At 39.5% G+C, this 27946-nt stretch overlaps 2 protein-coding genes and 1 long non-coding RNA gene across 7 annotated transcripts in view; 1 reads left to right on the top strand and 2 right to left on the bottom strand.

The window, feature by feature from the left end:
• Positions 1–23777, bottom strand: part of CMPK1 (cytidine/uridine monophosphate kinase 1) — a 34078-nt gene extending 10301 nt beyond the window's left edge. Inside the window, exon 1 of the mRNA XM_082615895.1 lies at positions 23455–23777. Coding sequence (XP_082472021.1) covers positions 23455–23625 — 171 coding nt within the window. The 5' untranslated portion in view covers positions 23626–23777. The remainder of the gene's footprint in view (positions 1–23454) is intronic.
• On the bottom strand, positions 22–23443 carry LOC309801261. Of its 2 annotated transcripts, none has more exons than XR_014293549.1 (3): positions 23099–23443; positions 2961–3083; positions 22–230 (listed from the first exon to the last, which is right to left on the bottom strand). It is a non-coding gene; the product is annotated as an uncharacterized lncRNA (long non-coding RNA). The 2 variants fall into 2 exon arrangements; XR_014293550.1 differs by lacking the exon at positions 23099–23443 and adding an exon at positions 8670–9675.
• Positions 23778–24087: 310 nt separating the features above from the next.
• The window catches only part of STIL (STIL centriolar assembly protein), a 64297-nt gene continuing 60438 nt past the window's right edge, over positions 24088–27946 (top strand). For all 4 annotated transcript variants that reach the window (XM_082616163.1, XM_082616162.1, XM_082616161.1 and 1 more), the window contains exons 1-2: positions 24088–24103; positions 24430–24533. The gene's annotated coding sequence lies outside the window, so the exon portion shown is untranslated. The remainder of the gene's footprint in view (positions 24104–24429; positions 24534–27946) is intronic.

Raw genomic sequence — 27946 nt, 5'->3', positions numbered from 1 at the left:
ATTTTTAAATGCCTACTTTTATCACCAAGTATAAACTTTTGAAAGACGGGTATGGATATGGAAAACACTTTATAAAAAATGAGATGCGACCTACTTTCCCATTTACTATGTACAATTTTCAGAAAGCATTTTGCAACGGCTGTCCACAAAATTTTACAGCAGCTTCATTTTCCACTGCTTACTCTGGCTCCTGCTTGGAAGTTTATGCTTGCTGGATGCTCTCATCTGGTCTAGAGATTATAGCACATGGTAATATTGAACAAATGCAGAGACAAACAGTACTAAACAATGGCAAATGCTCAGTGAAGCACCAACAATACAGATTGCTCTGTACAGACTGCCTTGGCTGTATGAACAACATATACATTTAGAAACCCAGCTAGTAATTTAGAAATTAGTACACACACTGTTTGTTTCCTGACTTTGAAGAGCTCAAATTTGCAAGCTTACATTACATTACAATGGGTTTTGGCACATCACTTTTTTAAAAGAGAGACTAGTTGTAAATTGTAGAAGTGTACAAATGATATGTTTTTTAAAAATTATACAGAAAACAACCTTATCTGCAAAGTCCAAGGAGATAAGGAATTTAAATAAATATAATCATGTCAAATCTATATATGTCTTTCTATTTCTCATCCACATTCCATTTTTTAAAATCCTCTATTTACCACTTTTTTATACTATATTTTTCTTAAGGATTTTGCTGAAGCTTTCCTCTTACCACAGAGTTTCTACACCAAAAAAGCAACTATCACTTACACACTAGTTATTATGGTATTTAATTATAGCTAGACTTTAAAGAGCATGTTTTCAAAGCATTCTGCTGTCATTAAGTAGTCACTGATGCCAATTTTGAGGAAAGCAAGAATGGATATTTCCCAGGCTTAACCCAAACTTTTTCACATTCTCTGAAATTTCCTAGCAATTAAAATCTAGTGGGTCACTAATTACAGTCTTAAGACCAACATTTAAACCACAGCAAATTATAAACACTATAAACTATAATAACTACAATTACAAGCCACTATTCAGCTAAAAATAGTAGTTTTCTAGTGACAAATGTATAAATTCATTTAGAGTAACCGTCTAAATTTTTTTACTTTCATTTTCTCCTTTAAGAAGTTGAAAAACAACTCAATAACTTCTGTGAATTAGACACTAAGATTTGGAGGGAGGAAAAATGCATCATATTCTCAACAAGTACAGAACAGCACTCTGTTACTACAACTAAGCAAATGTTGACAATTTTACGGTATCAAATCTCAAATCATCTTGATAACTTCTCTCCTTTAGCAATTCTCTTTCCTCCTTTCTAAATTTAGGTAATGTCGTTCTATGTGAATAAAAACAACAACAAAAAGAATCAAAACCAAAACAATAGCAAAAAAAAGAGTTCAAGGTACAAATGATGCGTAAATGGCAAGTCCTTGGGGGCAGAGGAGATCCACATGCCAGGCACCTCCTCCTGTGAGTATGGCAATTAGAAATGCCATTGGACTGCTACTGAGCCTTGAGCATACATAGAGGGAACACAGCAGAGATAGCAGATATAAATATATTTTTAAAGCAACTGAATTAAAACTATTGGTGTCCTTTAAATAGCTGACACATCTATGAAACATCTAAGACTAAGTTACTTTGCATTCCCCGTAAGAGTAGTGAAACTTAAAAATCTAATTCCGATTATGTATTGTCAACAATGCACCTTCAGCATAACACCTGGAAATGCTATCCGGAGCCATCCAGACTCACCAGTTTGGCACTGTTGCAAACAATGGCTTTAGAGCTTACAGCATCCCAGCAACACTTCATGTAAGGCTATCATTTATTTCAAAAGGCATTTCCAACAGAACTTTTTCCAATTACTCTGAGATGTCTGATAAGCACTTCCAGTAACATTATCTGCCAGTCTTGGAGAACTTACTTTTGACTGTAAGAACTGCTGTACAGTGCCCAGATGCTTAAAATTGGTGAACTGTTTAAGGTTCCTTCCAGTTTTACCCACAGAGGGTTAGAAAAAGGATTTCTCTTATAATTACCATTTTACAGAGGTAAGAAAGGAAGGGAGGGAGGGAAGGAGGGAGGAATGGGAGTGGATAGAGAGAAAGGGAAGGGGTAGGGAAAAGAGGCAGGAAGGAGGAAAGGAGGCATAGGAAGGAAAGAAGACAGTGGGGAAAAGGTTAAATATAATATCTGACTTAAATTGCTAGCTGATTTCCAATCTCACTTTTAGTGTGCCCTCATTGTATTTCCAAATGTATACATCACGTTTGACCATGCCTATTTAATTACAAATCTACATATTAACTATAAACTATGAAAGTTATAAACCAAGCTAAATCTTTTCTTAGGCAAAATCTTTAGCAGACAGACTCCAAATTAACATGAAGCATATTTCTTTCTCTAATTAAAGAGTGATAGTTTAAAAGCTTATATCCTGCAAAGGAGAAAAGAGGAGGGATATAATCCATTCAACTGCAGACAATTACAGCACTATTTTGTTTTCCTCAATGTTTTGCTCTTCATGTAAGAAAACCTCAATTCAGGCAATACATGGAACTTATTTTAAATCCATAAATATTTATTAAGTCTCTATAAAGTGCCAGGCAATGTGCTAATTTGGGGAAATAAATAGGTTATATTTACGAAGGATGAAATAATGACTTACATATTTACAGTGACTTGAGCCCTACTATTAATTAATAAAGTCAATTTTTCATATTTGCATTAACTTTTCCTAAGGAATTCAGTCTTTACCAGCACTGTCTGCTTGGGGAAGAGGTGATTCTTCAGAGGCAATGACAAGAAGGTAGAACAATAAATAAAACTTAAAGAAAGGGTGATTTAGAAGCCATGAAATAGACTGTTTTCTCATTTGTGTAAGGCCTCAATATGCCTCTGACATTTTGCAGAAGACTTCTCAGAATACTGAGGATTTTGGCATCTGTTTTACATACCAAATGGCCCCTATAGCAACTGTGAATTGGAATTTTCACACTCCAATTTCATTCCAGTTGGTCATTTCCAGTATTTTTACTTCTTTTAATTCATCTCAGCCATTCTGAATCAATCCACATTCCCTATAACAGAAAGGGATGGAAAATAGTCAAAGATGGAAATGAGGCCCAGAAGCCTCCAGGGATTCCAGGAGCTCACAGGCAATAATTCGAAAATTTCCAACATTAATGGATAGGCACAGAGGTCTTGTTAATCTTAAGAAACACTCATCTCATCTTGTTAATTAAATGATCAATTCTTATAGTCACTGCAGAGCCTACAAGCAACACACTCACATCACTACAACACAAATACTGTTGCAGGTGGCCTAAGAGCCTAGAATTCACAGTTAATTCAATTCCTGTGAGAACACTCAGAGGATATACATCAAACCACTCAAATGAATCTCTAGCCTCTAATCACTTTATGAAAGAGAGGTTTTTTAAACACTAAGCAGTACAGTACCAACTGTACTTATTTTTTATTTTTGTTTGTTTTTTCTTTTTTTTGTACTTATTTTTTTTTTAAAAAAGGTAAGTAACATTAAAATGAGAATATCATTTACCCAGGGAATACCAAAAGTAAGAAAGTCACCCTAAGAAATATAACTACTTGGGAATACAACTTGTAAAGAGCCTCACTACAAAATAACCACAACATTTTAACAGTTTGGGCTCTCTTTAAGAACTAAAATTTATTTGGATTTACCAATCAACACGAGAAAAATGTGCAAAGGATACCAAACACTGAATTCAGTAATATATGCAAACATAAAATTTGAGCACCTGCAACATTATCAAACAAATGGAGAAATGCATTTAGAGAAACACAGAGGCTTCAGCAAGGATCAGAAGAACATAAGAACCGTGCATGAAGTCACAAACTTAGAACACTTAACTAATAATTTGAGATAAGGTTTTTTTTGTTTGTTTTTTGGGTTTTTTTTGCAGTACGCAAGCCTCTCACTGTTGTGGCCTCTCCCGTTGCAGAGCACAGGCTCTGGACGCGCAGGCTCAGCGGCCATGGCTCACGGGCCCAGCCGCTCCGCGGCATGTGGGATCTTCCTGGACCGGGGCACGAACCCGTGTCCCCTGCATCGGCAGGCGGACTCTCAACCACTGCGCCACCAGGGAAGCCCGAGATAAGGTTTTATAACTAAACTCTGTCACAATCCAGTGTGACTCTAGGAAATTGATTTAACCTGTTTTAGACTTGAGTTTCTTCATTTGTAAAACAGAAATAATATCTATACTACCAGAAATCATATCTATACTACATTACACTATCAGCCACAGCCAAATATCATTATTAGCTGTTAAAACTAGGAGTATGAAGAACATACTCCTAAAAACGTGGTCTACGCTACTAGATTCAAGACCTACTGTGAGAGCACTCAGATGGGTCAGGGAGGAGTCAGACTAACTCATATCGGCTCTTCCTGGAGCAAAGTCCAAGATAATCAGTGGCTAAACTACCAATTACATAGCAATAAAGGAGTGAAATCAAAGAATAACTATAGAACAAGGAAGATATGATACATGAAAATGCAATTCACGGGCCTCCCTGGTGGCGCAGTGGTTGAGAGTCCGCCTGCCGATGCAGGGGATACGGGTTCGTGCCCCGGTCTGGGAGGATCCCATATGCCGCGGAGCGGCTGGGCCCGTGAGCCATGGCCGCTGGGCCTGCGCATCCGGAGCCTGTGCTCCGCAACGGGAGAGGCCACAACAGTGAGAGGCCCGCATACCGCAAAAAAAAAGAAAAAAAAAAAATGCAATTCACTATGAAAATACCCTCCAATACACAGGCTCCAAAAACTGGCATCACAGATGTATTTGAGTACATTAAAAATTTTATGAGAACAAGAATGTATCTATCTTGCTTACTATCTTCTTATAAACAAACAGATCAATAGCCTTCCAACCAATTAGCAATGGCTAATTAGAAAATATACATTTTAAAAGATCCTATTCGAGTCAATTGTACCTCAATTTTAAAAATCCTATTCAAAACAGTACTAAAAACTTAAATTTAGGGATAAATCTAAAACTAATATGTAAGAATTATAAGAAGAAACTAGAAACACTTAAAATCAGTATCATAAAAAGAAGGCATTCTATGTTCCTGGACAGAAACATTCGATACAGTAAATATTTAAAATTTCCACAAATTAATCTATAAATTGATTGCATCTGCAATCAAACTTCACCTGGGATTATTTATTTTTTAATGAAACTTGATGAGTTGATTCTCAAGCTTATCAGGAAGGGTAAATGTGAGAGAATGACCAAATTCGAAAATAATATTAACAACTACAAATGGGAACATGTCCTACCAGGTGGCATAAAATATTATAAAGCTACAGTAATTAAAACAGCATGATACTGGTATAAAAATAGACAAATGGAAAAATGAAATTCAACAGAGTCCAGAAACAGACCCAAGTGTAAATGGGAATTCAATAAGTGATAGAGTCATCATCTAAAAATCAATGGGGAAAAGATGAACTATTTAATAAATGATACTATGCAACCGGCTACCTATCTGAAAAAAAATTAGACTCTTGCATCATATCATATGCAAAACTAAATTCCAGGTAAATTAGAGTTCTAAAACAATACAATATAAGCAAAAAACAAAAACAAAAACAAAACAACCCTAGGATAGTACCAGGGGAAGATAATTTTGAGATAGAGAAAGACACTCCAAAACAAGAACCAAAACAGCTAAGATTTATGTTTGACCACGTGAACAATAAAAACTTATCACAGATATAACCAAATGACAAGCAACAGCTTGGGAGAAAATATTTTCACCATACAAAGGTGATAGGGTAATATACGTTGTATACAAAGAGATCCTACTAACAAAGAAAAAAAGCTCAATACAAAAATGGGCAAAGAAGAAACAATTCAGAGAAAAGAACAGATGCTCAACCTTACTGGTAATCATGAAAATGCAAATTAAAGCAATGTGATTTCATTTTTCACCCATCAGATTGGTTAAAATAAAGACTTATATCTGGCTATGGCAAGGGTGGGGGTGGGGAAGAACCAGCATCCTGACAGTTTGTGGGAGTGTAAATTGGTTCAGCCTTTTTAGAGGGCAGAGTCTAATAAAATTTAAGTTTGCATACCCTTTGGCTCAGTAATTCCATTTCTAGGAGCTGTGCTACTGAAATAGTTGCACATGTGCACAAAGACATATGTAATGAATGTTTATGTCAGCATCATCTGTAAACAGAAAATCTAAATGTCCACAAATATATGAATAGTTAAATAGATTATTGTATATATTATGAATGGAGTTGAACTATCTGCATGTTCTGATATGGAAAGCTATCCAAGATACACTGTTAAGCAAAAAAATAACAATAGGCAACGTTTGTGTGCGTGCATTTTTATCTGTGTATAAATACATCAAAAGAGGACCAAAAAGCCACACACAAAAACGTTGGTACGTGATTACATAACTCGAGTAGGCTGGGACTTCCCTGGCGGCGCAGTGGTTAAGAATCCGCCTGCCAACGCAGGGGACATGGGTTCCATCCCTGGTCTGGGAAGATCCCACATGCGGCAGAGCAACTAAGTCCGTGCGCCACTACAGAGCCTGTGCTGTAGAGCTCGTGATCCACAACTACTGAGCCCGTGTGCCACAACTCCTGAAACCCGCGCGCCTAGAGCCCGTGCTCCACAACAAGAGAAGCCACTGTAATGAGAAGCCTGCGCACCACAACGAAGAGTAGCCCCTGCTCACCGCAACTAGAGAAAGCCCGTGCGCAGCAATGAAGATCCAAAGCAACCAAAAAAAAGAGTATGCTAAGGTTAAGGAGAACTTTCGCTTTTTACTTTATGTACTTTTGAATTGTTTGAATCTCAATGTACATGTATATAAACTTACTAAATTTTTAATTTAAAAAAAGCATATATTCTATCCACACATCTCTAAATGGCAAATATCACAAAGACTGGGTTTTTTAAAAATTTAATTTAACTAATTTATTTATTTACTTTTTATACAGCATCACAAAGTAAGATTGTTGATTTAAGTGTTTTATTAATATCAAATCCTAAGAGAACAGCAAAATGAACTGCCTCACATTAGGAATAAAAATCCCTACAGAAAAAACATTATCTATGGGCTTCCCTGATGGTGCAGTGGTTAAGAAGCTGCCTGCCAATGCAGGGGACACGGGTTCGAGCCCTGGTCCGGGAAGATCCCACATGCCACGGAGCAACTAAGCCCGTGTGCCACAACTACTGAGCCTGCGAGCCACAACTACTGAAGCCTGCGTGCCTAGAGCCCGTGCTCTGCAACAAGAGAAGCCACCGCAATGAGAAGCCTGCGCGCTGCAACGAAGAGTAGCCCCCACTCACTGCAACTAGAGAAAGCCTGCACACAGCAACGAAGACCCAACACAGCCATAAATAAATAAATAAATAAATAAATAAATAAATAAATAAATAAATAAATAAATAAATAAATAAAAGAATATACTCCATCAATAATGTGTGTAATGGAATGGTGTAAAAAAAAAAACAAACATTATCCAAGTTCAAGAAAAGAGAAAAACAGTACCTGCACAATCACAAACTTATTTAAAATTTAAAACTAAACCACTGTAGAGAATAGCAGCAAAAATCAAGTCAAATGTTTAGGTAAAAATTTCTCTGGAAAGTGATCCATTCCTTAAACAAAGGAGAAACAAAAGTATAATATAGCAACACTGAAACACACTGCATGGGCATGAAGTCAAGAGTTATAGAAGGAGACAGAAAACAGTCCAGTTTTATAGCCTAGAAACAGATGGAAATTTAGAGACATACTCAGTTGAGAGGATCCAAAAGGCACAGCAGCAAAAGTTTAAAAGGAAACATATTTCAGTGAAGCCTTACTCTAGACACTAGAGTTCAAAATTATAAGCAAGATGTTCTGGAAATGACACCTCCATGACAGACAATGTACCCACACTACTTCTAGTCTCCAGAATGACCCCTTGGAGCACTTTCAGAATTTATTGTGCCAACCACTCTCAACTGACTTTTTTTTTAAAAAAGAGAAAATTAATCTAGCTTAGACAACAAAGAATCATCTTCATTTTTTGTCCATCAACCTGTGCTAATAGGAGAAAGTGTGAGGAAAATCAATATTTGGCTTTAAAAAATAGTATATGTTTCCAAAATTTTTTGGTGTAAAATTTACCTTCGTGATTACATTTTTCTCAATCTAAAATTAAAGTCAGTCTACGAATATACATTTTTGATGGTATAGCCATCATATCCTAGCCCAGCCTGGGATTCAATGTTGACCATAGACAACTGTACCCATTTATATAATGTAGAACAGGATATAAGGGATTACTGGTTCTTGATTAGAATCTAACTTCTTCACACAAAGGAAATGTCCTAAAAAGTGGTAAGCTTATGGGAAATTTTTATGGAAAGCTTTCTTTCCTGCCATGACTACACAACAGGAAGAATGCTGGAAACCATTTTGCAAAATGGACAACCTCTCCCACCTCTCTAGCCTGAGAGAGGATCTTGGAGCCAATTATGCCCTGGAATCAGTCAAGGAAGTAACAAGAATCTGTTGCTCCCACTCTTCCTTTCCATCTACCACTATCTCCTCTCTCTTCCACCCTCAACTCTCAGTCCCAGGGACAATACACTTACCAGTTATACCTCTTTTACAGTTCTGGCCTCACTTTATCAATCTTTTAATCTCTGCACCACAGGCAATAGAAAGCATACTGTATGTTCTAAAGTGCAAGATATCAGACCTCATAAAAATTTAAAGCTTCTGTGCTTCCAAGGACACTACCAAGAAAATGAAAAGACAACCCACAGGATGGGAGAAAATATTTACAAATCATGTATCTGGATAAGGAACTTGTACCAAAAATATATTTTTAAAACTTTACAACTTAGCAATAAAAAGATAAATAACCCAATTTTAAAAATTGCAAAAGACAATTTTTTAAATGCAATATTCTGGGGGAAAAAAAAAGGACAAAGGATTCATACAGACATTTCTCCAAAGAAGATATACAGATGGCCAGTATGGGAAAGTTCCTCATTAGTCATCAGGGAAATGCAAATCAAAACCATAATGAGATGTCAGTGCACCCTTCAGGATGGTTATTTAAAAAAAAAAAAAAAAAAAAAAAAGGACATGTGAGACATGAAAGATGCTCACAGCATTAGTCATTAAGGAAACGCAAATCAAAACCACGATGCGATACCACTGCACACCTAGTAAGGTGGTTATAATCAAACAAACAAACAAACATAAAATGATAAGTGTTGGTGAGGATAAAGAAACCACACATCACGGGTAGAAATGTAAAATGGTACAGCTGCTGTGGAAAACAGTTTGGCAGTTCCTCAACAAGTCAGAATTATTATATGATCCAGCAATTTCACTCCTAGCTCTATACCCAAAAGACTCAAACAGATGCTTGTATGCCAGTGTTCATTGCAGCATTACTCACAATAGCGGAAAGGTGGAAGCAGCCCTTATCCAGCAACAGATGAATGGATAAACAAAATGTAATAAATACATACAATGAAACATTATTCAGCCATAAAAAGGAATGAAGTTCTGATACATGCTAACATGGATGAAACCTGAAAACATTATGCTAAGTGAAATAAGCCATAAAAAAAAAAGACAAATGTATGATTCCACTTACATGAAGTACCCAAAATAGGCAAATTCAGAGGCAAAAAGTAGATTAGAGGTTACTAGGAGCTGGGGGAAGGGAAGAATGGGAAATCATTGCCTAACAGAGTTTTTGTTTGGGGTGATGGAAAAGTTTTAGAAATCGTGGTGATGGTTGCACAACGTTGTAAATGAAGTTAATTCCACTGAACTGTACACTTAAAGTGAAATGGTAAATTTCATGATATATTTTACCAAAATTTAAAAAATTAATAACATAATATACCAAAAATACTGAATTCTATGCTTTTAAATTTTATTTCTTTTTAATAAATTTATTAATTTTTGGCTGTGTTGGATCTTCATTGTTGAGCACAGGCTTTCTCTAGTGTGGCAAGTGGGGGCTACTCTTCATTGCAGTGCGTGGGCTTCTCACTGTGGTGGCTTCTTCTGTTGCGGAGCACGGGCTCTAGGCGCACGGGCTTCAGTAGTTGTGGCACACGGGTTTCAGTAGTTGTGGTTCACGGGCTTCAGTAGTTGTGACTCACAGGCTCTAGAGCTCAGGCTCAGTAGCTGTGGTGCACAGGCTTAGTTGCTCTGCAGCATGTAGGATCTTCCGAGATCAGGGCTCGAACCCGTGTCCCCTGCATTGGCAGGCGGATTCCTAACCACTGTGCCACCAGGGAAGTCCCGAATTCTACACTTTAAATGGATGAGTTGTATGGTATATAAATTATATCTCCAAGTATTTTTTAAAAAACACAGAATACAACTTTTGAAAAATCAGAAACAAAATTTCCAAAACAAGGAATCAATTAATTAAATAATGTATGTAATCTACAGAGTACAATATCATATAGATTATGTGGTAAAAGTGCATTTATTAACATGGTGATATGTTTGTGATATTATTATAAGTAAAAAGCAGGTTTCCAGAGTATGACCCTACTAAAAAAAAAAAACCTCTGGAAAAATATGTGCCAAAATATTGATTGATGGTCGTTTTCTCTGGATGGTAAGATTACTGGTAATTTTTACACTCTTCTTTTTACTCATCTGTATTTTCTAATTTTTCTGTAATGTACGTGTACTACTTGTATAATTAAAAAGTAACCAATGGGCTTCCCTGGTGGCGCAGTGGTTGAGAGTCCGCCTGCCGATGCAGGGGACACGGGTTCGTGCCCCGATCCCGGAAGATCCCACATGCCGCGGAGCGGCTGGGCCCGCGAGCCATGGCCGCGGAGCCTGTGTGTCCGGAGCCTGTGCTCCGCAACGGGAGAGGCCACAGCAGTGAGAGGCCCGCGTACAGCAAAAAAAAAAAAAAAAAAAAAAAAAAAAAAAAAAAAAAAAAAAAAAAAAAAAAGTAACCAAAAGTGGGACTTCCCTGGTGGTGCAGTGGTTAAGACTCTGCACTCCCAATGCAAGGGGCCCAGGTTCAATCCCTGGTCAGGGAACTAGATCCCACATGCATGTCGCAACCAAGAGTTCATATGCCACAACTAAGGAGCCCATGAGCCGCAACTAAAACCCGCTGCAACCAAATAAATTAAATAAATATTTTTTTAAAAAAGTAACCAAAAGTAAAAGTATGCATATTTTTAATAACAGGACAGTTAAGGTACTTATTCAGGCTTATGAAACTTATCCAATCATTAGGTCATTAGCTCCATCTGGCAACTAGTAACCTATTTTGAATATAAAGAGCATGTATACTATAAACTGTTCCTTAAATCCACTTGCCCTTTCTAGGATTTTTAAATCTAAGTAAACTCCAAACATTTTCTCTAAGTAGAAGGACCTTTCTTATTTGATAAACTCTAAAATACCATCCTGGGTTTTTAAAAATCTGTAAACTGATTAGTGTGGGTAATCATTTCCTTATGCTGTAGTAAACAATGGGAATACAATGCTCCCCAAAACTACTTTAATCTAAATTACTCTTTGATCTCTTCACTGTAGATCTTTTCTAAAATAATGCTAACCTTTACACATTTACTGAGTGCCATGTACTGTGCTGAACGCTGTAGAAGCATTATGCTGTTTCATCTTTATAACAACCTAGTGAAGTGGTCATTATTATCATCACTTTACAAATGAAGATAACAGAATCAGAAAAGTTAAGCAACATAGCCACAGGTGTTAGACTGAGATGTGAACCAACAACTGACTTCAAAGTCTACAATGTTTCTACTACTATGCTATATTGTGAGAAAGTTGGCTCCAATGTCCCATTTCTTAAATATTTTTAATTAAAAAAATTCATACATACACAATTGTTCTACTTCAAAAAACTATTCCTTTTCCTACCTTTACACATTCTTTGTTATCACTCTGAAGTTCTATGTAAACATGAAATACAGTGAGAATTTATTAAATACAATTCCTTGGTGCTCCCATTCATACAGCATAGAATGGCAAAGAAGATACACATATTCATAAGGATTGGATAACATGCCTCTTGAATGTGACTACACAGGATTACAATACTACCTAACAATGAAGTCTCAGTCTACAGAACTGTTTTAGGGCTGGCAAGACCATCTATTTCCATACCTCTCATTTTACAAAAGGGGAAACTGAGATAAGCTGACTCGCTAGTTAGCAGAAAGGAAACTGGCACTTGAACCCAGGTCTCCTGACTCTCAGTGACGATTATTCCACAGTGGGCCTCTGAGGGAATTCCTAGGTGACAGACATGGAAATACAGTCTTGCCATCAAGCTACTATGGCCTTCGCATGACAGAATCGGCTGGTGGAAATTAAAAAGGAGACTCCAAGTTCATGGACTTTACCATTGTGTTGTATCCTAGCATGGAGAGAAGATCAGGAACTTTACCCACACACAGAGCCAGGCATATCTGACCCACCATTCAGCCAGATTCTGACCACCCTTCGTTTGCTTCGTTCTTGCCTTTCTCCACTTGTGACACCATTTCCATTTCCACTTGCCTCACCCAACAATCATTAAATAAGTAGCAAATAAAAATTTCCAATTTAAAAACCTAAATTAACCATCAAGTCAATTCCCAATTATATAATATCAATAAAACATCTTCTGGACTGTCTCTGTACTCCCAGTAGACACCAAGAGGACAGAAATTCATGTTATTATCTACCTAATTATACTTAAAGTCTTATAGGTTAAATTAAACACATAGAACTTTTCAGTGGCAAACATCAATGACTAATACATCAGGGAAATTCCAAACACAAAGTGAGCAAAGAAGCAGTCTTTTGTAGAGCCCCAAACCAAGCATATTCAATTGTTTGTTGGTATAGAATATTCCCTAATGATAAATGGAACCAACTTACCTGTCTTCTGGAGAAAACGGATGGAAACCAAGCATGGAACATGTGTTTTTTGGGGGACCCAGTTCCTCAAAGTGAAAGTGTCTAAGAATGGTACGTAATAACTGGGGCTTCTTCCTTTACCGAAGTGCTGTTTGGTTAGCTTTGTTCACCAGCAGCAGGAAACTGTCGGCAAACAGTGTGTTCAGTCACACCTGTTCTCTATTAAGTTCTAAATGCTCTTATCACATGTTCAGTCTATAAAAATGTCCTTAATTTAACTGAAATGTTAGAATAAATACATTTTCATATGGCAACTGGGCTAAAAGTACAAGCTTTAAGGTTAGCAGGAGTCAGTGTGATCAAGCTAACATGACACAGAGTAAGACGGTTATCCCGTCTCCACCTTTTCTCTCTTATCTAGTCTAAAAGTCCCACTACTAGAGTGGTTTCTCTGAAATGCTCTCAATTTCAATTCAGAAGGACAACCATTAAAATACTGTACTCCTATGTGACTTTCGGAGGTCTTTCGTGACTACAGTCCTCTCCTATTAGCATCTTAACTAGGATGTGGTGTTTAATCGATTACCATCACTAAAACTTTAATCCAAAGGATGTAAATCAAGTAGATTTCAATAGGAATAAGGATAAGGGGAAGAACTGACATTGAAGAGGTGTTCTGAGCTAGGGCAGACTTAGGTAGAGGCGTCTAATTTTGATGGGGGTGGAATATATACATTCATTCAGAGAAACCCCTCCCAGGACTTCCCTGGTAGTGCAGTGGTTAAGAATCCGCCTGCCAATGCAGGGGACGCGGGTTCAAGCCCTGGTCCGGGAAGATCCCACATGCCACGGAGCAACTAAGCCCGTGTGCCACAACTACTGAGTCTGCACTCTAGAGCCCGCGAACCACAACTACTGAAGCCCGTGCGCCTAGAGCCCGTGCTCTGCAACAAGAGAAACCACCGAAATGAGAAGCCCACACACCACAATGAAGAGCAGCTCCCGCTTGCCGCAACTGGAGAAAGCCTTCGTGCCGAAGACCCAACAGAGTCATAAATAAATAAATAAAACAATAAAACTTATTAAAAAAGAGAGGAACCCCTCCCAGCACAGCATACCCATGTAGTTGGATATATATATATATATATATATATATATATAAAATCTCTAATGTTTGTATATTTATTAATATATAATTTTATTATTATTATTTTAATGTATGACTGAGCTGGCCAAAAATTAAAGGAGTAACTCAAATTCAGATAAATCCAGAAAGCACAGGGCTTCCCTGGTGGCGCAGTGGTTGAGAGTCCGCCTGCCGATGCAGGGGACATGGGTTCGTGCCCCGGTCAGGGAAGATCCCACATGCTGCGAGAGTGGCTGGGCCCGTGAGCCATGGCCGCTCAGCCTGCGCGTCCAGAGCCTGTCCTCCGCAACGGGAGAGGCCACAGCAGTGAGAGGCCCGCGTACCGCAAAAAAAAAAAAAAAAAAAGAAAAAAGAAAAGAAAGCACAAAGCCAGAGGAGCGAGAGAGTGCTGGAGCTATGGCTGCCCTGGGGACTTTCCCCATCCCCAAATCACAGGTGGCTAGAGCCCAGGATTTAATCAGCCACAGAGAGGGGAAAGGAGACAAAGACTGAGACCTAAATAGGATTGGAGGTCAGATCAACGAGCTCCACATAAAGTCAGGACCTCTGAAGGATGATACCCTACGTGCTTGAACTAAGAAAAAAGAACCTACCATGTAAAGAATACAGCAAAATTTCCTAACCACAAGCCCATACTGATTAAAGAACCTTCTGAAGGATATACTTCAAGAAAGAAAATGATCTCAGAAGGAAGATCTGAGGTGCAAAAATAAATGGTTAGTAAAGAAAATGGTATGTATGTAAGTTATTCTAAACAAACATTTGTTATAAAACATTAACAGGTCATTTGTGGGGATTAAAAAAGAAGTCAATATAGAATTAAAATCCGAAAAAAAAGAATAGGATAGAAAATAGAGTTAAGTGTCCTAAGGTATTTGTATTGTTTGGGGGAGAGTAAAAATATTAATATTAGACTTAAGTTAAATAATATGTGTGCTTAAAATTTCTAGGGTATCCACTAAAAACAGACTGTATAGCTTCCAAAGTACGAAGGAATAAATCAGGAAGGAAAAAAATCTTAAGCAAGTCAAAAGAAGGTCAAGCTAGGGGTGGCAGGAGGGTAGGCAAAACTAACACAGAAAAAGTACGATGATGATGATAATAATAAAAATAATAGTTAACATTTATATAGGAATTATCACATGCCAGGCACTGCTCTAAGTACTTTATATACATTAGCTCATTTAGTCCTCACAACACCCCTCTGAGGTAGATATTATATATTATTGTTCCCATTTTACAGATGAGGAAATTGAGGCATAGAGAGACTAAACCTTTGTTAAGATCTCACACATAGTAGGTGTTACGATAAGATTCAAACCCAGACAGTCTAACTCCGGAGTCTGAACTCTACATACTGCCTAGTAGACAATACACTGGTATGACACTTTGACATTTGTTCATATCCTTGCAAATCAATTTTTCTTCAGTCTACTAAGAATGACCACCAAACTGTAGCTACTGACGCTGCTCAAGATATTTCTTTCATTGACTACTTACAGATAAGCACAGAATAGGCAAGGATAGAGATGCTAACATATATGAAGTGCCAAACACACAGTAGGCACTGTGCCAGACATTTTATTACATGGATTCTCTTGGCTAATCCTCATAATCACCCTGTAAAGTAGATTAATATCCCAAATTTTCAGGGGAGAAAACCAAAGAGCCAAAAATTTAAATAACTCACTAAATGGCAGAAATCCAGGTATGACTGGCTTCAAGATCTACTTAACAAATGTTTATTGAGCATCAATTTATGCTAGACATTGTAATAGACACTGAAGATATGAGTAAATTTAGAAATCTAAGGTTCTCATCCTTATGGAGCTTATGGCGTAATGAGGGAGACAATCCAATAATCATGAAATTAAACGTGAACTACAAACAGATAAATGTTATAAAGGACAACAGAATTAAAAACTGAAAGGACAAAAGAATAACAAACTGACAGATGTTTTAAAGTGCTTTGAGATCACATAATAGAGAAATCTGACCTAGTCTAGAAATGTGAGGGCCAGTTTCACTGAGGAAATCATTTTTAGCTCATGGTTCCCAAACTGAATGCCAAAGTACCCTGGAGCACTGCAGCGAATTCACAAGAGTGCCCTGGGTTTACATTTTAAAGGGAAACAGAGCAACACTGGACATCTATTAGATAGCATGTGAGCTATCAGCTCAGGGTAGTTCACAATTTCAACTTTAGATCATGCACATTCTTTTCGAAGACACATCTTTATGATGCTGACTTTTTGGCGGGCAGCTGCTGTGATAAAAATAAGTACCACGTGAAAATTAATGTGGAAAATAAAATGAGTATGGAAGCGTCTAACCTGATTCCAAGGTATGAGAAACTGGGCAGTGTCAACAGGCATTTACATCCAATTAGTAAGTGATTGTGGTTACATAAGAATGAAAGAAAGTTGCTGCTTCTTCTTTTGATGTATATGTACTGTTTCTTTAAACAGCTACTAAGTTGTTAGAAAATACTTATTAAGTATTGTTTGGATCCAATTACTCAATAAACACAACTTATTTTGGACTAAGGTGTTTGTGAAAAAAATTACTGAGACACTAAGGGGACCATGAACTGAGAATGTTTGGGAATCTCTGTATTAAGCTAAGATCTGAAGGATAAGTAGGCACCTCAAACACCATGCAGTAGAATGAACAGGAGCAAAAGACAGGGTCCCCATCCTTGAAGACATTACAATCTAGTTAGGGTGGCAAATCTAAAAGATAAACAGTTTTTGTTTTGTTTTTGTTTTTTTGGCCACGTTGCACGGCTTGAGGGATCTCAGTTCCCTGACCAGGGACTGAACCCAGGCCATGGCAGTGAAAGCGCAGAATCCTAACCACTAGGCCATCAGGGAACTCCTGAAAAACAATTTTAAAACAATTTAATGTTAAACTTTAATATTTGCAAAAATCTTTCATATCTTTTCTCATGAAATTCTATTAAGTATGTGTCTTATCTCTACTCTAAATTGAGAACCTCTAGAAGGCAGTATCCCCCAACACAGAGCAAATAGTTTGCATTTAGGAAGTGTTTTCTGGGTCAGTCTCACTTGTGTCCATTTACTCTCCTTAGCCTTTTCTCAGAATTGAAACCTCCAACTACCCTATGCAAGGGTAACTCTGCTTTAAGTGTTCTCCACTCCCCCATATCTCCTGGCTGCTTCTTTCCTACTGTCCCTCTAAATTCAGCTCATACATATCACTGCCCCCCAGGAAGCCTTCCCTGACCCACTGAGCTGTAACTCAAACTTATCTAAATGGTCTGTGTGTTTATTTCTGTCATAGGACTTACCACTCTGTCCTGTCATAGTCACTGTTTAACTTCCATATCCCACAGCTCACTGTAAACTTTTTTTTTTTGCGGTACGCGGGCCTCTCACTGTGGTGGCCTCTCCCGTTGCGGAGCACAGGCTCCGGATGCGCAGGCCCAGCGGCCATGGCTCACGGGCCCAGCCGCTCCGTGGCATGTGGGATCCTCCTGGACCGGGGCACGAACCCGTGTCCCCTGCGTTGGCAGGCGGACTCCCAACCACCGCGCCACCAGGGAAGCCCCCCCACTGTAAACTTTTGACAGTAGGGTGTCTTATTCACCTTAGCAACTATCACAGTGCCTAGCTCTCAAAGAATGTTTTCTGAATAAACGACAAGGGAAATTTTTTTTAAAGTCTAATTATGCCTTTCACTTTAATGGACTTCTTGGAAAAAATGAGTAATTTACTCAGAAAAACTTTGAAGAGGAGATTAACAAATTTGAAAAAATTAAAATGATTGATAATCATCCAGTGCTAGTAAAAAAAAAAGCATACAACTGCTGATAGAAATGTAAGTATAATGTTTTTGAAAAGTAATCAAACAATTATCAATTAAAATTAAAAATGCACTTATCTTTTGACTTAGCAATCCTACTTTTAGGAATTTTGCTTGCAAAAATAAAAGCATCCATATGCAATATTATATTTACAAGGAAATTTATTGAAGCACTGTTTGCAATAGCAGAATAATTTCCTGAAAACTACCCTGAATGTCCATCAAAGGGGGGGATGGTACAACTATGCTATGGTAACATCCATATTATGGACTATTCTGCAGCTACTAATAAAAATGAGTTAAGTCTATGTGTAGAGGCCTGAGAGGATAGCCATGATACATTCAGTAAAAAAAAAAACAAAACACAGAATAATCCCATTTAGAGGTAAAAAAGGTAACTATATGCACTTTTATTTGTAAAAATATTGAGAAAGAGTTAATATCGTACAGTTAATACTGGTGACCTCAGGGTTAGAGGTCACCAACAAATATGTATTACTACTGTGACTTAAAATGGAAAGAAAAAAATGAAGTTTTCAAAAGAATAGTAAATAATCTGAACATATTCTCCCCTCCTCCAAGTTCTTAACAACAACAACAAAAATCCCACATTACCATTACCTTAATGAAAGGGTGGTGCTTCAGGAGAGTCGAGGATTCTGTGGACTCTCTTTTACAGATGATTTAAACTTTAAAAAAAACTTTAAAAAACCCAAAAAACCCCAGAAAAGCTATCTCTTACTCCAGCCCATCCCACCAAAAGGAGAAAGGCCTGTTCTGAAGCAAGCTTAATGTCCAGTGGATCTTCCTATCTCGTTTCTTTAATGAGTGGTAGTCTGCTTTAGGGATTTGTAATCAGGAGCTTAAAAATGTTAGAATGCTCATCAGATTTTTACAACTATACCATTTATTCACTGAGAGTAAACTGAAGTGTTACATGAGAAATCAGAGTAAGACAGAGGTTTCATTCAAATACTTCTGGTCCTGAAACTGGGAGTACTAACTGCTCCTTGGGCGCCCCCTGGAGACCGAATTTTAAATTTTTTTACATCTTCAGGACAAACTGGTGTGCTATATATTCATTCAAAGAATACTTACTAAGCACCTATATGTCAGGCACAATGTTCAACACTAGAGACAAAAAGATAAAATCAAATTTCTGATTTCTACATACTTAAAGTCAGTATCACCCAAAACTTTCTAAGCATAGCAGGTAGGATACAATGTATAAGTTACCCATACAGGTCATGGAGGAAGTTAAAACACAAGATGATAAAAATGCTTCTGGGGTGCTACAGAAGCAATTTGGCATGGATATAAACTTTAGCATAATTGTTTATTTAAGCAGAATGTTCACCATCTTTAAAAGAGAGTAGGTTTAAATATCCCAGCTAACACATGCAAAACTGTGGTTGTTATTTTCAGACAAGTTTAGGTTATGGCACCATAATTTTTCTTGGGCCAAAACAATACACATAAAGCTTAATTTAAAAAATTCAAAAATGACACGGTATCTTCCATCATTTTTTAGTCACAAGTTATTCCACAAAAATAACTCCACTCTGAGCACGTGACTCCTGATTGCACTGCTTTAGAAAATGGCTAATTTTCAAAAACAAATTTGAGTATGAGAAGAGACTTAAAAATTAGTTAGAAACTAAAACAAAACTGAAAAAGATCAGTTCAACTAAATGGGCAAAATTCAATCTCAAAGCCTCCCTAAAACCTTTCCTTTCCAGTTCACAACACTTTCAGAAGATGCTGCATCAGATTTGCCTTTTCTTCCTCAAGGTCTGGGAGAGCAAGTAGCACAGGTAGAATTCACAGCTCGAAAAACAAACAAACAAAACAAACAAGCAACAGCTTCCCTGTGGTGACACCCTCAACCATAACTGCAATGTCCCAGGATATCAGAGGGCCAGATATTCTCAGGTTCTGTAGCAAGGGTCCAAAGATGTACTTCTGGTGGCCTGAGTTGGAAATTAATGTAAGCTTCCCAAAGAAACAATTCTGTTTCAGCCACATTTCAGGTACCCTGTTAGCTAAATTAGTAATGGCATGATAGTTGGGGAATTTAACCTTGATTTGTATAACTTTTCCCCTACAGAAAAAAAATTAGCTCCAAAAATTACAATCGTTTGGGATTCAGCTTACATTTGCCTGTATAATAAAACATTGAGTCAAAATGCAAGAGACTCACAAAAGAAACAAAACAAAACAAAAAATCCTCTGACTTAACTGACCACGGACATTCCATTGTTTAATCCACTAGAAGACAGCAACTGCTGGATTATAAGCTATTTGGAATTGTAAGAAAACAGTTGAATTTAAGCTCATATAAGTGTTGAAATCTTAAAGAATAAGATAATACATTTTAGAACATATCTCATCATGGAAATCTTATAATTCTTAATTAACAGGTTTAAAATATTATCCACCATTATCAAACAGAGTAAAGAATAAATACTAGTTACAGAATGTGGAGATTATTTTTAACCCAGTGGAGTAATATGGGTATTATCAGTTTGGGTGTGAACACTTAAAGTCACATTATGATTCAAAAGCAAAATATTTAAATACATTCCAATACATCAGTCATAAACCTTTTTTTTTTTTTTGCGGTACGCGGGCCTCTCACCGTTGTGGCCTCTCCCGTTGTGGAGCACAGGCTCTGGACGCGCAGGCCCAGTAGCCACGGCTCACGGGCCCAGCCGCTCTGCGGCATGTGGGATCCTCCCGGACCGGGGCATGAACCTGTGTCCCCTGCATCGGCAGGCGGACCCCCAACCACTGTGCCACCAGGGAAGCCCCATAAACCAATTTTTAAAAAGTAAAACTACAGTGCACTTCAAAGTAAAAACAACGAATCTCATAAATTAAGAACAGGAACTCTAAAACAGAGGAAAACATTATTTGCATCTATACATGCCAGATATTTTACCTCATTTCATATTCATAAATACCATACCAGACAGGTATTATTTCTTCCTTCTTACAGAGGAACCCAAGGTAAAACAACTTCTCTGGGACTAAAGAGATAGTAAATGGAACAGTTAGGGTTTGGACCCATATCTGTTTGACTCTAGTAAAGTCTTTTCCCCCTCAGAATGGGAGAAAATATTAGTGACCGACAACAGATTCATCTCTAAAATATACAAACAGCTCCTGCAGCTCAATATTAAAAAAACAAACAACCCAATCAAAAAATGGGTGGATGATCTAAATAGACATTTCTCCGAAGAAGACATACAGATGGCTAAAAAGCATCATTACATCATTACTAATTATTAGAAAAATGCAAAATAAAACTACAGTGAGGTATCACCTCACACACATCAGAATGGCCATCATCAAAAAATCCACAAACAATAAAGGCTGGAGAGGGTATGGAGAAAAGGGAACCCTCCCACACTGTTGGCGGGAATGTAAATTGGTACAGCAACTATGGAGAACAGTATGGAGGTTCCTTAAAAAACTAAAAACAGAGCTACCATGTGATGTAGCAATCCCACTCCTGGGCATGTATCTAGAGATAACCATGATTCAAAAAGATACATGCACCCCAATGTTCATTGCAGTGCTATTTACAATAGCCAGGACATGGGAGCAACCTAAATGTCCTTGACAGAGGAATGGATAAAGATGTGGTTTGTATATACAATGGAATATTACTCAGTCATAACAAAGAACAAAATAATGCCATTTGTAGCAACATGGATGGACCTAGAGATTGTCATAATGAGTAAAGTAGGTCAGACAGAGAAAAACAAGTATCATATATCTCTTACATGTGGAATCTATAAAATGGTACAAATGGACTTATCTGCAAAACAGAAATAGAGTCAGATGTAGAAAACAAGCTTATGGTTACCAGGGGGTAAGGGAGGGGGAGGGATAAATTGGGATATTGGGATTAACATTTACACACTACTGTGTATAGAACAGATAACTAATAGGGACCTGCTGTATAGTACAGAGAACTTTACTCAATACTCTGTGATGGCCTATGTGGGAAAAGAATCTAAAATAGAGTGGATATATGTGTATGTATAACTTATTCACTTTGCTGTACACCTGAAACTGACACAACATTGTAAATCAACTATACTTCAATAAAAATAAAAACAAAAAACAAACAAAAATAAAGTATTTTCTCCTTCCCCTACTATGCTATTTACATGTAAGAGTTATTTCATATATACAACAAAAACCTGAAACCATCCAATTGTCATGTCTTTTAAAAAGTGAAAAGAATGAACAAAAATAAGGAGAAAAATATTTATGTATCTTTTTGTATAAGCTCCACTTATAGTCTCACAAATGATCAACAATTATAAATACAGCTGTCAAACACATAATGAAGATGTTACCATCCGACTTTTTCTGGATGCTCTTCAGAGAATAAAATATAGGACAGGAGTGGGTTGTATGAGCCTGGGAGAGGAGTAAAATCCCAAAGCTAATAAAAGCCATATCCTGGAAAAAAGGAGGAAACTATTTTAGAAGTTCTGGGTCAAAACTTTTGCTGGTCACCGAGTTTCACAAGGATTCTTTGGTGTTTTACAGCACTACTGGTCTCCTCTTCTGTTTCTAGATATCTTCTGTTTTCCTTCTCTCCCAAACACTCCCCAGATTCTCCAATAAGCCTTTCACCCACACTGCAGCTAACCACGTATCTGTTCGAAAACTGTTAACGGAATTGAACCATTAACCTTACCACGCTTTGGGGGAAAAAAAAAGTAACACCATTTTAGACTTGGGAGGCATTTCATACTGAGTTTAAATCTTTGTGCAGAGCCTCTACTGTTCTAGTGGGGGCAACCGAGACTCGGAGAAAGGAAGTGACTTGGCCATGGACTAAGTGTAAGTTGGCAGCCGGGTCAGAGGTTGAAGTTTGATCTCATACTCCACGGCTTTTTCCAACCACACAAACCCGGGCTGAGCCTCAGGGCTGGTACTGACTTGGACTGGTTCAGTACACCTAAAGTAACGTCCTGTCGCCCGGGGCTCCTTTCTAGAATAAAGACTAGTAGACGGTTCAGAGTTTAGAGGGCCTGCAGGAATGGGCGTGGTGGAAAAAACGGTCTCCCCTTCAGGCAGCGGTGGGCGCACCCAGCCTCTAACCCAAATCGACGTTACTGCCACCTCCGACCGCCCCACAACCAGCGACACACTGACCTCTGCGCGCTGGGGTCCCCGGAAGCGGACCCTCCCGGGATCCCTCTCCCAGCCCACTCTCGAGACGAACTTGGTCCCCAAAATGTAAGGAAAGAGGGACACAGGAACAAAGCAATCCCAAGCGGCCCCCCTCCTTTCTGGGTCCCCCCGAGGCGGGCGGACGTGGACTACCAGTCCCGACATGCCGCGCGCCGGCGGACCCTCGAACCACCGCCACGCCGGCGGTGCGCCGGTCGCCGGGACTCGTAGTCCGCGGCTCCGGGGCGGTGGGGGAGGCGCGGACAGCCGCGCGCTGCGGGACGAGCCGGCCCGGCGTCCGGTCAAGCACAGGGAGCCGCCGGCTGCCCGGGCCTCACCTCGACGATGCGGGCGCACTGGGTCCCCTTGCCGGCGCCGGGACCGCCGAGGACGAACACGACCTGCGGCCTCATGAGGCGGTGCGGGGAGAGGAAAAGCGGCCGGCCGGTCAGCAGCGGGAAGCTAAGGCCTAGGACGTACAGCAGCCGGCGGCCGCAGCGGCGAAGCATGCACCGTGGCTCGGTAGGACGCTGATGCAACTGACAGCGGCCGGGCAGGCGTTGGAGCGGGAGCGGGGCACGGAAAAGGGGGCGGGCCGAGCCGGCGCCAGCCGCGGTCCAGCCGCCGTGGCTGCCGAGGCATCCGCGCCGCGGCCGGAAGGGGCGGGCTTCCGCTGCTTGCTCGTTGGCCGCGCCCCTACGTCCCCCACGCGGGGCCGCGCTCGCGTCCTCCCCGCCCCTCTGCCGGCTCATTGATTCTTTCGGTCCGCGGGTCCTTTATCCTGAGCCTCCTGGTGTCGGGCCTGTGCTGGCGTCTGGGATGTGACCCAAGGGAGAGCAAAGCCCATTGTCCCTGCTCGCAAGTTTAAATTTCCAGAGGCCAGGTAGCCGACCTGAACAAGTCAACACACGAATAAATAAATGCAAATAGCAATACCGGCTTTGAAGGAACCAAACAGAGGAATAACAAGAGATAAATGTAATTTGGGTAAGGTAGTAAGATCTCTGAAGAGGTGACATAGAAGCGAAGGCATAAGGATAGCAAAGAGCAAAACTAGGCAAAGACTGGGCTAGAGTGTCCCACAAAGAGAGAAAAGGCGAGTGCAAAAAACCTAAAACTTTCAACTGTTAGAGCAATTGAAAGGCCAGTGAGATCAGAGCGGTGTGAAACGAAGGAGGAAATGAAAGGTGGGAGAGTTTGGCCAACGGCAGATCAGTCAGGCCCTTTGGTTAAGAAAAGGAGTTTGGATTATATTCTAATTGCAACGGCAAGCCCTTTTAACTATAACTCCATTTCCCTGCCCCTTGCATTAGGGAAAAACCTTGAGAACAAAAGGAGTCCAAGGAATGAGTCTTAGTGAACAGACCTTTAAAAGTTGGAGAGAGGAGGAGGAACCTGAGAAGGCAGAGCCAGAAAGGTAAGAGGAAAACCAGAAGAATGTGGTGTTCCAGCAAAGAGTGTTTGGGGTGGGATTGTGGTGGTGTATTAGTGAACACTGTTAAAAACAAATGAGTACAGATAAATTGGATTTGGCAGCAGGGAGACTTATGAACTCTACAGTTCTGCCCAAAGCAAATCATACAATATATCTAATTTGAATCCCGATTGAAAAAGAAGTGGATAGGAGATGAGTAAATGAAAACAATACTGAGAATAAGGGTCAAGGCAAAGTTCATTTAGGATGGGAGATAGGGGCCATGCTGTCTAATATGGTAGCCCCTAGCCACATGTGGCAATTTAAATTAATTACATTAAGAACAATTAAAAATTCAGTTCCTCAGTCACAATAACAACATTTCAAGAGCTCAATAGTCACATATGGCTAGTGGAAATTGTATTAGACACCACACATACAGAACCTTTCTATCATCATAAAAAGGTCTATTGGTCAATGCTGTACTCAAGCTTGTATTTAAGCCGCTAGGAATGATTTGACAGAAAGGAAGAAAGGTAACCCCTTGAGAAGAAAAATCAGATGGGCAGGTCCAAAGGGCACATGGAGGGCCTTAGATGACTTAAAAGGTCTTAGAGAGGAAGATGTTCATTTGTAACAGGAGTTACAAGAAGGGTAGAGTCGCAGGAAGGTTTGAAGGTAGGAAGCGTTCCTGTCTGATAACTTCTATTTTCTCAGTAAAGAAAGGGCAATATTACCTGAGGGGAAGGAGAAGGGACTAGGATATTTGAGGAGAGAGAAGGTATGAAGTAGACATCTTTGAGAGTGGAAAATATGTTTTTCTAAAGAAAACTAATCAGTAGGACTTCTGGGAAGTATTAAGAGCTCATCTGGTTTTTGAGACCATAGGTTTAAAATAATTGAAGATATTTGACTGTTCAGGTGCAGGCAGAGAGAAGGCAGACTGTTGAGTTCATCTGGGATTGGGGGTTTGCCAGGGAAGTACAACAGAGGGAGAGAAGACTAAGGGAGTGTTTGCAAGAGAATGTTTATGATGATGTATGCAGAATCAAAATCATACAGAAAAGCAAATGGTGGCATGTGAGGTCTGATAGTGGGGATGTGGAGGGAAGCCAGGAAAGGGGCCAAGGTATTAGAAGTATTGATGTCAAAGAATGGTTGGGTTGGAGTACTTGAGCACATGAGCAGGCAGGCAGTACAGATGCTGATGGTCTGAGTGGGATATTTGGACTGAGGTATCAGAGATTGTGAGTTTCTGCTGATGCTGAGATCCAGGGTGAGTCCATGGGAGTGGAAGAGTGAAGCAGACGCATACCCTGTTATTAGAACTGAGAGGCAGGGGTGTTCAATTTATTATCCAAGTAGAAGTTTAAGTGAGATAATATTGGCGTGAAGAGAGAGACTACAAGAGAGAAACTAAGTTGTTGAGGGCAGAGTGCCAGGAAGGGATACAAACAGGAGAGGATAGTGGTACAGCCTCCTGTCTGGCTACCACCACTCTCCTTTTCCCTGTACTACCCCTTTCCTCTTCCCTCACACAGTATTTTCAGCCTCTTCCCCATCTTTTGCCCCAACTCCTCCACTCTTTTTTTTTTAATTTATTTAATTTATTTTTGGCTGTGTTGGGTCTTCGTTGCTGTGCGCAGGCTTTCTCTAGCTGTGGTGAGCGGGGGCTACTCATCGTTGTGGTGCGTCGGCTTCTCATTGCGGTGGCTTCTCTTGTTGTGGAGCGCAGGCTCTAGGCGTGTGGGCTTCAGCAGTTGTGGCTCACGGGCTCTACGGCGCAGGCTCAGTAGCTGTGGCACACGGGCTTAGTTGCTCTGTGGCACGTGGGATCTTCCCAGACCAGGGCTCGAACCCATGTCCCCTGCATTGGCAGGCAGATTCTTAACCACTGTGCCACCAGGGAAGCCCTCCACTCTTTTTTATTTTACTTATTTCCATTCCCCTCCCCTTCTTTTCCCATTTCTAACTTCCTCCCCTTCTCCCCATCTACTTCTCTTTTCCTTTCTTCTCCCCACCCTCTTTCTTTGCCCCTCTAATCCCTTCTCCCTTCAGTTCCTGCTTTCTTCCTTTCCACATTTCTACCTTTCCCTTCCCATCATGGAAGAAGGAGTAGAATATCTCTGATTATCATAGCTAGAGGAGTCTTATTATTAATAACTTATTATTCATTTAGCTTCAAAATTATCCCTTTTTTCCTTGTTTATGACACCTTTCATAGCTACTATCTTATCAATTTAGTGACATAGGTGTTACTATTATACTCATTTTGCAGATGAAACCAAAGCCAAAAGTTGTCTGAAGACAGCCAGCCAGTAAGCAGCAGGAGCTGGAATTCAGCTTGTTGTTGTTGCTATAGAGCTGGCATTATCTCGTTTAAAAAGCAGAGCACATCAAGGTTGAAAGGAACTGTAGAGTTCCTAAGTCCAAAGTCTTCATGTTACCAAAGGGTAACAGGTAAGAAAGTAAGTTCCTGATCCAAGATCTCTTCCCACTTAGTACAACAAATAATTAGGACTCAGGGAGGATTAATAGGCAGGGGCATCTGACTAAGAGCAGGGAGACCTATGTTTAAGTCCCTATGCTACCAATAAATCGCTGTAACCTTAAGAAACTCCTGTGGACCTCGGAATTTCAGTTTTTCATCTTTCAACTAGGAAATGGAGAGAAGGGTAAAATGAAAGCCTTGGTGTAGATGACCTCAAACCATCCTACTGTGTTTAGTTTTTTGATGAGAAGAGGGACAGTTATACAATTGCTGCTACTATGCCTCTTGAGGGCTTGTCCTGGGTAGCTAGCATAGGGATCTGCAAATTTTTTCTGTAAAGAGCCAGATAATAAGTATTTTACGTTTTGTGGTCCATACCATCTCTGTTCAGCTACACAAGTTTGCCATTATAGTAAAAAGCAGCTTCAGACAATACATAAACAAATGAATGTGGTAATGTTCCAAAAAACTTTTTTTATGGACACTGAAATTTGAATTTCATATAATTTGCACGTGTCTCAAAATGTCACTCTTTCTTTTATTTTTTTCATCCATTTAAAAATGCAAAAACCATTGTTAGCTTGTAAGTCTATACCAAAACAGGTGCCCACAGGCTATAGTTGCTGCCCCCTGGCCTAGCAGAATGCCTGGTGTTAGAAGTCCAATCCAAGCTCAGAGGAACGCTCCAAATCCTCCACCTACCAGGGAGGAGGACCTAGGACATGTCAGATGAAAGTAAGAATGACTGGTCATATTATAAAGAGGTAGTAGGAGTACAAAAAAAAGGGCCGTATTGAAGCAAATTTGCTTCTTTTCCATTGTGCATGTTCTCTTAAGTGACTTTTCTGTACCTCTTATGGCATAATTGCCAGAGTTGAAAGATGTTAAGGGGATGGGGGTCTGTGGAAAAGGGTCTAGGAAGCTA

Source organism: Mesoplodon mirus, assembly GCF_964341445.2.
Source record: "Mesoplodon mirus genome assembly, chromosome: 3".
NCBI lineage: Eukaryota > Metazoa > Chordata > Mammalia > Artiodactyla > Ziphiidae > Mesoplodon > Mesoplodon mirus.
The sequence above is the reverse complement of the archived record's forward strand: the minus strand, read 5'-3'. Positions and strand labels throughout refer to the sequence as shown.